Source organism: Apodemus sylvaticus, chromosome 9, assembly GCF_947179515.1.
Source record: "Apodemus sylvaticus chromosome 9, mApoSyl1.1, whole genome shotgun sequence".
In the NCBI taxonomy this organism is placed as follows: Eukaryota; Metazoa; Chordata; class Mammalia; order Rodentia; family Muridae; genus Apodemus; species Apodemus sylvaticus.
Window position 1 is genome coordinate 40,443,077 of NC_067480.1, and position 12,845 is coordinate 40,455,921.

The 12,845-nt window shown below is 47.4% G+C and overlaps 1 protein-coding gene across 2 annotated transcripts in view; it reads right to left on the reverse strand.

Annotated features, from left to right (window-relative positions):
- Smarcal1 (SWI/SNF related, matrix associated, actin dependent regulator of chromatin, subfamily a like 1) overlaps positions 1–10,638 on the reverse strand; it is a 51,670-nt gene extending 41,032 nt beyond the window's left edge. The window contains exons 1-5 of one of the 2 annotated variants that reach the window (XM_052192425.1): positions 10,446–10,637; positions 7,486–8,252; positions 6,741–6,791; positions 3,323–3,535; positions 2,716–2,766 (exon numbers count right to left, since the gene is read on the reverse strand). In XM_052192425.1, coding sequence (XP_052048385.1) covers positions 2,716–2,766; positions 3,323–3,535; positions 6,741–6,791; positions 7,486–8,194 — 1,024 coding nt within the window. In that variant the 5' untranslated portion in view covers positions 8,195–8,252; positions 10,446–10,637. Of the gene's footprint in view, positions 1–2,715; positions 2,767–3,322; positions 3,536–6,740; positions 6,792–7,485; positions 8,253–10,445 lie in introns of both variants that reach the window. The other variant, XM_052192426.1, reaches the window with a different exon arrangement.
- Between the last annotated feature and the right edge of the window lie 2,207 nt (positions 10,639–12,845).

The window sequence follows — 12,845 nt, forward strand, 5'->3', positions numbered from 1 at the left end:
CAGTTCCACAGTGATGTAGAAATGCACTTTCTATCTTAAATGAAATCTGAATGTGCTAATTTCTACAAGCTCCGGGAGGCTGAGCGCTCGTGTACTGGCAGAAGCCATTATCCTCCCAACTTTAGCTCCAGTCTTCAGAACCGGCCCGCCCGCCCGAGGGAAGAAGCCGAGAGCAGCTGGCACGAGGGCTCTGGAAGCGCCACACTCTCACCAGCTCGGAGGAAAGCCACTGCCTCTTGCAGCTATCTCCAAAGACTTGTGTTGGCAGTTCAGCTCACTGGTGCTTCTGAGAATCCCACCCTTCCTCAGCGCTGTCTATTGTCCATTCCTTGGCGCTGGCGGACGACAGGCATGTGCTGTCTGGCTTCAGGAATCATACAGAAGTCATTTCTACAAAAAGCTCTCTGCCAGAATGCACTAGCCACGCATCTGAGAGTTGCTCGTGTTTTCAAACAGCAGCTGACAAGACAGGATCACGGAGAACCCTTCTGGACTGTGACAGCCAGGGAAAACAGAAGGCCTCATGCCAATCTCACTGTGGGCAGCAGGCCTCCAGTCACTGGAAGAGAAATCCTGAAAGGCACTTTCCTAGGAGATGACTCTCATCACACCTCTGATGACATATTCAGGCCTCACTGCCATTTCTCAGCTAGTTTGAGGTCAATAACCTGACTTCACACAGAGGAAGGGGACCTCCAAGTCAGAAGAAAGGAGCGGATTCCCCAGGTCTGCAGCACTAAGGGAAGCGGGCTCCCTTCAGCTGGGCCCTCCCTGGCCTCTCAGTGCTCCGAGCTGGCTTCAGGATTTCTTAATGGGTCAGGTTCCAGATGCAGCAGGGGTTTAAATCTTATTCTGTCACCACTGACTTACTTCACTGTAGCCCCCAAATGTCCCCAGGAAGGAAAGCAAAGGTTTCCTTGCTAAGACAATGTAAGAAAAGTAGGAATGTAAACAGTGTAGGAAAAGTCTATAAACAATTCGAAGTCTAGAATCGCTGACTTGGGACCCAGGGAATGAATGACTAACGTCTCCTGCAGACTCTAGAAGTCTGCCTATTGTGTGCATTTCTCTGCATGAAGAACTCACTGTGCTCACTCGACATTTTAAGGTCTATAGTCGCCAAAAGAAACCAGGAGCCACTGTGGAAGGCTGAGCCTGGTTTCCCAGCACTGCGTTCACCTGCTGAAGCTCTGTGGCCTGCGTTGTCAGCCCACAAAAGGCAGAGAGAGCTTCTTACTGCTCATGTATTTGCCTTCCCTGGTCAAGAAAGGCAATGCAGTGAGAAGAAAGTATTGATTCTCATCTGGCATCAGCAGAAATTCAGGTTAGGCCAAACAGTTCCCTCTGAACCTGGAGCTCCAAACAGCAGCCAGAGAACTTCTGATCTGTATAGGCCGGTCTTCCTACTTCAGCAGGTTTATGGATATTAAATAGCACTACCTCATGGTCAACTTAACCTTGCAGCTTCCAGCAAGGCCTTCCTCAAGGAACAAAAAGCCTTTCCTTTGTATTTAGTTCTGCCAGAGGCAGACGGGGATTTAAATAGGCTGTTAGGTGGCCCAAGCTGGCCTCAGATTTGCTAGGTAGCCAAGGATGACCTTGAACTTCTGATTCTCCTGCATCTATCTCCTGAGTACTGGGATAACAGGCACAGACCACTCTACTCCCTGGGTCAAACCCAGGCCTTATGCATGCCAGGCAAACAAACACCCTATCATCTCTAGCCTAAAGATATCTCTTCTTAATAAAAGGACAAGCAAGACACAAATAGTTATCTACCTAATATCTGATATTGCATAGTATGTTAGAAGACACAGGATGAGAAGCAACACAGCTCTGCCTCACAGCCCTAGCCTGATGGACAAGTAGCTAGCTCCTGGCTCCTCTCTCCCATGGCTAGCCAGCTCCCTGCTGTGACTGGCACCAACACACAGCTCCTCCCACTGTCTGGGCTGACCAGTGAGTCTATAGGGCACCAGGTAAAAGGAACACAACTGTGAAAAACCACCACTGCTTTAAATCAGAGGAGAGCAGTGTTCCAGAACAGGCTGAGCTATAACCACAACCACCTTTCTCAGGCACATTAGAATTCCAGTCCATTTAAGAAGAGTACGAGGAAAAAATGGTAAGAAAGCAGGTCTCCCTTTTGTGGTCATGGTAGCTATGCACACATCCATACCCTTGGTCAGTCTCCAAGTCCTGTTAAAGTTCTTCACCTATCATGTCTTGCCTTCTGCATTCGATACAATGCAGCCCATGACAAGACCTCCAAACAGAACACTCTACTACTTTCTAGGTCACCTGGTGCTGGACATAAACTGAGAGGCTATCTCAAGGAACTTGTGGAGATAAACTGAGAGGCTCTCTGAAAGAACTTCCTTTGCAGCTGGGTGATCCTGACCCTCCTCTAATGTCCTAAGTCTAGATCCTTCTCTTTGCCTGTCTGTGGTGACGGGAAGGCTTCCAGGCCCTGGGGATTTCAACAGCAGCACCCTGTCCTTGGGGAGGAGAGCCCTCTGACTAAGTGGGTTTCACCAAGCTCCTGGAGCCAGCAGGCCTGGCCAACCAGGCTCGTTCAGCCGCTCTGCCCTCAAGCATGAAGGTACCAGTGTTACCGTGGCAGAGAGGAGAAGCCTCTCTTCAAAGGCATTTTAAGGCTGAGGCCTTAACTCAAGGTAACAGCAGGGTAGCAAAGCAGAAAGGAGGGCTTCTCACTTAGTTTATTGTGCTCTTCCAAGAGAAAGTTCCACCTCCTGGTCCTGGCATCTGCAATGAGAAGAGATAAGCACACAATCACTCATGAGCGTTCCAACTTCACGAACCCCCGCAAGCTCTCAGGGTGGATGTGGTGGTCCTGAGGTAGTTACCACAGCCACCGCCAGGGAACGTCTTAGAAACACATGTCCATCCACCAGCCCCACCCCATCATCTCAAAGCTACAGCGTTATCAACCAGCCTCCTTTGCACCCCTAAGTTTGACACCATTGTCTTGGGGTACAGAAAGGCATTTCTGTGTAGGGCATCTTCTGTTTTACTGCTCTTCTAAGGCTAAAATGGAAACAAATGCGTTTGAAAAGCCCAAGCAGCAGTGCACCTGCATTTGTCAAGACAGTGCTGAGCAGGAGATTAAGAAAACTGTGGGGTGTTGTCTCTGGGAAGCTTGGAGGTAAGGCAGCTGCCATTGCTTGCCCCCTCTGTGACAACTGAGGTGTCAGTGTCCTGTAGACAGAGCTGTATCTCTATCAGGAAAGTCAGTCTGAACATTCAAGGACGGAGACAAATAATGCTGACATCACAGATTGCACAGACATCGGTCACTTGCCGTAAATCTTGGACTCCATCTGTTTAAACAGGCCAATCACCACCTCCGAATAGCTGATGTCAACCTCGAAGCGGGCTCTGGAGATGAGCATGCACTTCCCTGTCACAAAGGTAAGGGACGGAGCTGAGGGAAGGCTGGTGTGCACCCCGACACTGCCATTAACCTCTTCCAATGGCTGCAGGGAGACCGTGGAGAGTCGCTCGACTGACTTCACTGTGAAGAGGAAGAAAGGACCGACATGATAAGGTGCAGACACTGGACGACTTTCACCTGAGCCAGGACACAGGGAGAACACAGGGCAGGGAACTCAAGGCCACAAGGTAGATTAAGAAGGCTGGCGAGCACCCTTTAACTGAGGTGTTGAGCGTTTTAATATTTATCAAACATCCCGGGCAGTGATGTGCACCTGTAAGTCCATCTACTCAGAAGGCCAAAGGGCTTAATTAAGCCCACAAGTTGGATGCCAGCCTGGGCAACATAGCAAGACCCTTGATGGGGGTTGGGGAGAGGGACAAAGACAGGGAGAGAGAGAAAGAGACAGGGGGAGACAGAGTATAGATAGAGAGCATGTAAGCAGTTTTTTTTGTTCCTTAAAATTTTTACATTAGAAAAACAGATATCAGAAATTAACAGGAGGATGTCGCTTGCGATACAGGTTAAATGTTGTAAGGGATCTCTGTTCTGCCTGAGAATCTGCTGAAGTCACCACACCACCAAGACCCACTCGGAACTACTCTACCAACAGCTTAAATAACAAGATGAGAGACAGGACCAGCAGGCTGTCAATGTCACCTACCACTGATGGGCTTCACGGGCTTGACAGCATACAACTAAACTGATAAAAACAACGACTAGTATTTGAAAGGACAAACTACGAGACATGTGCAGAGAATTTAAAAAGGAAGACGACAAAATGAAAGGACAGAGATGCAGCCGATTTGAAGCAAGAGGAAAAGCGACTAGAAAACAGAAATGTTCAACTTAACATATAACCAAAGGAATGGAAAGCTATTTTTATATATTAGTGTTGCAAGATAAAAAAAAATAAAAGAAAACAAAACAAAACACCATCACCCAGCCAGCCAGTCAGAGTTCTAGCTGAGAATAGTTTTGGGGAAAACTGGAGAGATAGGCATGAGTTTTCAGAGGTGATCATCCTGATTCTCCTCCTGGGAACTAAAAATACAGACATACGCCTGTGCACAAAGCGGCTTCTGACCGAGCTCACCTGGTCCTCCATTCTGTCCCAGCACTGTAGGGAAAGGAAAGGAGGGGAATGCAGAATCCACACACTCTGACAGCGGAACTGTCGGGGACAACAGTGATATGTGACGATGCTCTCCAGGGCCAAAGGACGCGCATCAGTGTTGAGTACTTGCTCACTATCCACAAGGCTTGGAGTTTAATCCCCAGGACTTAAAAAAAATACCAAAAAAGAAAACAAGGCATGGCGGCATACGCCTTTAATCCCAGCACTCCACCTCAGACGCAATGGCAGGCGGATCTCCAGACCAGCCTGGACTACAAAGTGAGTGAGGGTCACACAGAGAAACCCTGCTTCGAAAAACCAAAACACAAAAAACCAAATATATATATATATATATAAAATTTAAAATATATTCTAATCTAAAATAAAAAAGACACAAAAATGATATACCTATGTGAAACTTAAAAACAGAAAGGCAGTTTATAAATCCGAAGTTGCTGTGAGGAAGGCAGGCAGGGTATAGAGAGGGTCCGCACTCCGTTGACCTCACCTAGGAAGCCACATGGAAACTGTGGGGCCTAATACAAGGAGGTGGAGCAGTACAAGAAAAATAATCACACCAAACAAAACCTACATAAACTCAGAAGAGTCATCCAGAGTCATCCAAGTCACAAAGCCCGGCAAAGCCAACAATGGCCCAGTGGAAGCCTCTGGTTTCAAAGCCCAACAATGCCAGGTATCAGGTGTTAAACCTGAAATTTTAACCTGGCACTTGGAGCCTCTTCTAATATTCAATGGCTGCATTAAAGAAAAGGTCGCCACCACAGGCATCATGAGCTGAATTATGGCCCCTAAAAGTCCCAGGTGGGCGTTGTAAGTTCCAGTGCCTTGGAATAAGACCCAAAGATAGAGCTTTTCAAGTTAAATAAGATCACTTGGGTAGGCCTTAATAATTCGAGATGACTGGTAGAGAGGGAAGAGTAGAGAGATGGGGTGGGGGAGGAGAGATAGTACAGGGAGGAGGGAGGAAAAGGGAAGGGAGGAAAGGGAGAGAGACAAAGACAGAGAGACAGAGAGAGGGAGGCAGAGACAGAGAAGCAAAGACAAGGTAAAACTTGTATGCTTGGAGGCTGTGAGGATCTGGACCAATAGTTCTCAATCTATAGGTCATGACCCCCAAACAATTCTTTCACAAGGGTCACCTAAGACTATTGGTAAATAAAGCAAATACTGAATTAAAAAAAAGACTATCGGGAAAAAAAATCACAGATATTTACATTATGATTCATAACAGTAGGAAAATTACAGCTAGGAAGTAGCAATGAAAATAACTCTATGGTTGGAGCCATCACACATGAGGAACTATACTAAAGTGTCACAGCATCAGGAAGGTTTGAGAACCATTGCCATCAACAGAGGGTGACCACCAGCACCTCAGACAAAGGCCACAGGGGAAACCAGGCCTGCACACACCCTGGCCTCAGATTTCTTCCCTTCAGAACTAAGCAAACACATTTCTGTTGCTTAAGGTCCAGTTTGTGGCACAGCAGCCCTACCAACGTGCAGGACACCCCCTAAAGAACAAGTGAAGTCTGCAGAGACTGGCTATCACCCCCCCCCCAAACACACACACACACACACACAGAGAGAGAGAGAGAGAGAGAGAGAGAGAGAGAGAGAGAGAGAGAGAGAGAGAGAGAAGTGATCGGAGCATTGCCCTCAGCTTCTGGGATGGGTGGGGCAGAGTCAGTGTAGATGCAGCTGCTGGGAGTGGGAAGACAGGGAAACAAGGGCCACAGGACAAGGGGATGAATACACCAGAGCTGATGGTAACTAGATGCATGGACCTGCATGAGGAACCCCGCCCCCAAACCTGGTTCACTACCCAGGGTCAGACGTTAAACAGCCATCTCCTAGGAAGCAAGGCCTGACACAGCTATCTGTCCCTGCTGGATCTGCCAGAGCCCAGGGGAACAGGCGCACTCTGGTTTGAACTGCAGTTGAATAACTAATTAGCTGTGTGTCTCTTTACTAGCTACTCATTTAAGACTTCACTTCCCCATTCATAAAATGGTCGTTATGAGAGAAGAGAGATCATCAGTGCAGAGAACCACCAGGTGCCAGCCTGTGCCAGCCCGTGCCAGCCTGTGCCAGCCCGTGCCAGCCAGCTCTTGCTAACTTAGCAGCAGGCGGAAGAATGTGTCCACTTACTCAAGGCTTTGTAGTCGCTCATGCTGAAGTCCCATGTCTTTGTAAAAGCATCTGAAATAAACAGAAGGCTGATCACCTTTTGTCTTCATTTGTAGTCTGAGACTCTCTAAGAATTTATTTCCTGGACAACCAGACAGAGGCCAAATTCAAAGCACTGACTGGCAGGCTCTAAAGGGCTTAATAAAAAAAAAAATCTCTACATAAGACAAATAGCCAACCCCGTAATTTTTTTGTTTTACATAATGGCAGTGCAGGCTCACAGAAGTCGTTTAACTAAGTGGGCTGAGGCAGTTAGGACTGGAACCCAAATCCTTGGAATTGTGTACAGTGGGGCAACACCGCAGTGAGCAGCTGTGAGGGCCAGCAGAGCTGGCCACGCCTCAGCACTCCCTCCAGATCAACCAACCTAAGCCTGTAACTCATGGCTACTGAGCAGGCTCAGCACTTTAAGACTGAAAGAAGAGAGAAAAAAAAAGTCTTTGGGATTTCAAACTACTGCTTTTAGGCTCTAATGTCACAATACACATAGAGCACCTGGCAGAGGACCTGGCTCCTCAGTAAACACTGGAACGTTCTCTCTATGGCCGTGTACTAGCTAAGTTTAACAGCTGCTTGAGACAGTGTCTATTACAAGGGGAGACGCCAGCTGAAATAGAGAAATGCAATGTGCCAATGTGCCCTCTTAATATTTATGAGGGGCTGTTAGAAGAGGGTCCAAAAATAGAAAGAAGAAAAGTCTCATTACCATAGCGTCTGCTGGGCAGAGACTTAAACACGGCGATGAGCTCTGGGTTGTAGCCGATATTTACCCGGAAGCGATTCCCAGTCCTTATGCACGTTCCCCGGAGACAGCTTCCTTTTTGGGGTGAGGTTTGCAGTGTCTTTGGGGGTCTCTCTTCTGTCCTAGGTGTTTTTCCCCCTAGGGCATAAAAGGTGTCCGAAAAGCTCTGCCCAGAGGTGGAAGGCCTCGCTGCCTTGGCCTCTAACTCGGGATCCCTGGGAAATGCTCCGGAAGAGGACGCTGCTGTGTCCTGGGCTGCCTGGGGAGGACCCTCACTGGATTTATAGCCCAAACGCTGTTGCTTAGAGACTTCTGGACTTGGGTTAGGATTCGGGCAGGCTGTGGACATCTCTCCTTGGTTCTTCCATAGCCCCTTTGCTTCTTCTGCTGGGCTGGGCTGAGAATAGTGGGAACTGTGAGGTCTCTGATCAGTAGGAAATGAACTATTGAGATTCTGTTGCTTGGAAATGACAGCATGGCCCGCTGGCTTCGAAGGCTCCCCGAGGAGATTGAGGAGCCGGCCCTGCTGGGCCTGGGAAGGGCCAGCAGCCGAGGAGCCCGAAGCTGTGCTCTGTGGCTGTTCTGCCGACAGCTTCTCAGCTCGACGGGCCAAAGCCTTCTGCCGGTTCTCCTCAATCTTTTTCCTCTGCTCCTCTGTAAGTGGCAAGGACATGTTTAACAGGATGGGCTCATGCAGGAATGTCACCCTTTAATTGGGAAGTTGGTAAAAGCTGGGAAAGGAAAAAAGACAGGAATAAAACTTACGTTTTATTAATACCATGTTTGATTAATAAGGTTTTGTTCAAGGTAACATATTAGAAAAAGCTAAAGGCTGAATTGAAGTTTCTTTTATAATTAAAATGAAAGAGCGCGCGCACACGCGCGCACAAACACACACACACACACACACACACACACAGACAGTAAGTAGCATATTCTAAAATAGCAATCCAGATGAGAAGGCAAACAGTAAATCCAAAACTGTGTTTCACTGGGGCATTTTCCCCCTTCTCATTTGCCAAAGTGAGTTAGCAGATCCCAAGAAAGTTTTACAGTGAAACCTAACTTCATTGGAATGGACAAAGACTGCATTTTAGACTAGAAAGGTTAGTGCATCAGACAGAAATAGACTGACCAACTACCAACTACACACCATGCCATGACGCTTGCTACAATAGCCTGCTTCCCACCTGGAAGAAGCAGGAGCCTCACGGAGACTGCACGCTAAATTCTTCCCTTGCCTTCAATCCTCATTACATTTCTGTTGAATCTGCAGGTGGCCAAATGCAAGCTAGAGCAGCTGGTCCTAGAGCCTGGCTTTCAAAATACAAGAGCAAACTGACTTTTGGAAAAAATAAGGGGACGAAGAGGATAATGGGGAGGGGCAAGGGTCACTGTACCAAATTCGGACAGAAGATATAAAGGGTTAAGTTCAACTCAACCAACACACATCACCACCACTCAGAGCACAGCATAGTTCTGAATTTTTCTTGCCACACATTTGGAAAACACAGATATTCAGTACAGAGTAAGGTCATACACTTTATTTTGTACCGTGGTTTCATTTACCCTAGACATTTTCCTACAGGCTGAACCAGTTTTACAATGCTCTGGAAGCAGGAGTCTGAACACCAAATTCTCTGGCTGGGTTCTGACTTAAGCCTTACCCAACTGGCACTGCCTCATAATGTTACAGGATATGTGAACTGGGGTTACTAGTTAGGGTTTGGCCCAGCCCTTGGCACACACCTTTAATCCCTCTGGCTGGAATACAGACATGCCTGCCCTTAGTACCAAACACTGAAGGTAAAGTTAGTGTATAGAAGAAAGCACTCAGGCTTGAAAGTGATGCTTAATTGAGTGGCAGAAAAGGTGACGAGAATCAGAAAGATTTGACAGAACAGGATATGCCAACTCTCATGAGGGAAGTCACTTAAGGGAGAGACAGACCATACAGTACAGGAGAAGAGAGTTCAGCATAGTACTCTCACGGTACTCACACGGTAGAGTTGAGAAGGAGAAACAGGCAGTTTTCCTGGGAGAGCTTTACAGAGACAGGTTGAAGAGAGAACAGGCTAGACACAGGTAAAGACAGAGTGAGCAAGAGAATGAGAAAGAGCCAGAAGGTTAGAACAGATTCCTAGGTTCGTCTGAGACCAAGCAGAGCAATTCAGAGGCAGAGTGAAAAGCCAGATTGAATAAGTCAGCTGGGAGAAGAGCCTGAACCAGAGCAGCTGAGTTGAACCAGGCAGCCAGAGTTCAGAAAGAACCAGAAAGGGCGAGCTAACTCAGCAGCAAGTCTCAAGAGGCTGCAAACATTCAAGGCCCAGATAAGAATATAAGGCGGCTAGAAGCTTCCAGGCCTAGGCCTAGGCTAGCAGATGGAGGCAGTACGCCTCCCAGACAATTAAACCAGGAGAAAAGTTATTTTTACATTATAATGCTTGTAACACAGGAAATACTCCAGGAGCACGGCTAGTCGTCAAAGGACGCTCTAGAGTCTAGACTGCTGAGACTCCCTTTAAACAAAGCACCCCAAAACATCTCCTCTCAAAGATGTTACACTTAAGCCAGCTAGCCAGCTGTAACTAAAATCCTCAGCCTTGTACTCAAGTGGGGTTATCTACCTAACTGCCAAGGCCTGGTATGATGACTGAGCACCCAGCTGGGGAAGTGAGACCAGGGAATGAGAGGTCCAATTAACCATAGACCACAAATGCACCCGCCAAGCTCCTTGCTGAGACCTGGGCTTCACTTCCTTTCCCGGGAGCATCCTGGACGCCCGCGAAAACAGGAGCCCCGCCCTACTTTGCCTCTAGCATTTCCACTTGGATCCTCCCGTCCCCACTGCTCCTTCCTCCCTCCGAGTATTTGGTCTCGTCCGCCTCCAATGCCGCTGCCTCCTTCGCAGCCCATTTTCTTACCTAGCGAGGTCAGTAAGGTGAGGCACCTTTGCAGAACAGCCCTAACCCAGGAGCGTCTTTCAGAGCCTTGCCTAGGCAGTTTTCGCTTCTGGGTGGACTGTTAGAGGAGCTAAATCTCAAGCGCTGCAATTTCACCCATCTTGGAGAGGGCCGCTGGCTTTAAATGGCTCGGCCACCGTCGAACTACATTTCCCAACAGCCAATACAGCCGCAGATTCCGATCATAAGTTGTGGACGTTACTACATTTGGTGTAGGGACTTCTGGGGTTTGTAGTTTGAGTCCGAAAGCCTGCCCATTGGAAGTTGGTGAATTTGAGAGGCGTAACGTTGTGGGCGGGTCAAGGTGTGATGCACCCTGGGAGTTGTAGCCAAACGTTTAGTCAGGCGGAAAGCCAGTCTGTGATACTGTGCATTCAATGTCAGCGGTGTCTCCAGACATGTCAGTCAGTCAGATTGATTGATTTGATACTTAATAAAGACTTTCCTGGCACACCCGTTTTTTAATAGTGTTGTTCTTATAAGCCCCAGCCGCTGCTGAGTATCTGCTTTCCTAGACCAAAGAGGAACTGGAATTGTTAGAGCCTCCATCAGTCAGCGCGCTGATCATTAATATGAACTTAAATTAATCCGAACTACAACCTATGAAGCACAGACAGGAACTCATGTATCCCAGACTTGTCTAGAACTCACTTTGTACCAGAGGATGACTTCCCTGCCTCCACCTCTTACAGACTTGCACCATCATAAGATCATTATAATACCTTTCGTTCTCTCTTCAAAGACAGGATCTTAGCCCGTATCATTGGCCTAAAACTGACAGAGATCCTTCTCTGGAGTGCGATTAAAGTTGTGCACCGCATAGTCAACTCCATTATCCTCATTTTACAGCCGAGAAAACTGAACCAGAACTGGTCCACAATTTTCTCAAGGCTGTATTCAGCTACTTCGTTATTCTGATTCCAAAGCCCTCGCACCTATCAGGTACTGTCATGGTTAGTTGACCACATTCCTGAGCACCACCATTCTTGACACCCTGCAATGGCTGAGTATAATATTCGTCTGCCACCAGTGTACATGTGAAGGTTGTTACGATTCTGTTTCCAAACAGATCTCATTACAAAGAGGCAGATCTCTGAATACAGAGTTAGTTGGGGGAAATGACCAGACATTTAAGGAAAGGTGATGTATTTTTTTAATAAGAAAAGAGGATGAGGTGGTTGCAGTAAGAAACCACCAGCGCAGGAGCTGTCCAATAGCAGCCCACAGCAGGTGGAAGAGGCCTGTTGCTAGTGTTGGCCATTCATGACAACTCAAGGGGCAGGGAAGGCTTTCTGTGCCTGGACTCCCTGTGTAAACTTAGTATACTTTGTAAATGTTATAACTCTCAAGACACACAAGTGGCCAGGCCCCGCCCTGAAGATGTCACTAGTGGCTGTACCAGTGTGGCTGGAGAGTGTTCAGGCCCCGCCTTACAAAAAAAAAATCCCACCAATCCCTGAGACCCAAGGCCACCCTGGAACTCCCACCTACCTCCAAGAAACCCTATATAAACCCTGCATTCTGCCCAGTTCTCTGCTGTTTCTGCTGTAGCAGAGGCAGCTGCCCTCCTGACTTTCTGCCTCTCAAAAAAATCTATTGTGTGAAGTTTGTTGTGTGGTGTGACTTTGTGGTATTCCCAACTGCCAGGATACCTTTCCCCTCAGAACTGTAACATTTTGGCCAGAGCAGAGTTTTGGCAAAAACGATTTGGCTGGGGAAGCATCCCCTTCCAGAGCAGAGCTATAACCCTGGCATTGGGGAAACTTTCCAGGCAGCTCAAAAGAACTTCTGCAAGTTAGAAGCCTTCTTCCTAAGAGCGCTACACTTACAGCCAGTATTTGAGGTAAATCTTATATCTTTGGTTTCCCCTCTACTCAGCATCCATTTCCTGCTTCTCAGTGTGAATAGCTACTAATTAGCCAACACCTGTCTTGCTCTTCCTGTCCCCTGCAGAGTCAGTTAATTTGTTAAGACCAAGTACTTTGCCCTTCATCCTGTCACCAATTCACAGGGCAGCCACTTCACTCTCCAAGCTCAGCTGATTCACCCATACAGCAATATATTGTCCTTTGATATAAATCAGAGGACATATGGACCCATACATCCTAATCCCAGAACCCTGGATTCATGTATCCAATGAACCAATTCATGTATCTTGCTCCTAGATATTTCAATGTAGAAAGTCTGGAATTGGACTAAACAATGTGGCACTCTTTCTAGCTCTAACGTCCTAAACTTGAAGTCAGTGTTTAGTCTAAAACTTGTCTTCAAAAAAGCAAGCCAATCAGATTTCAATCAATATTCCTAGCACTGGCTCTGTCAACAATATAATCTATCAAGGTCTTGCTATAGTCATGCTTT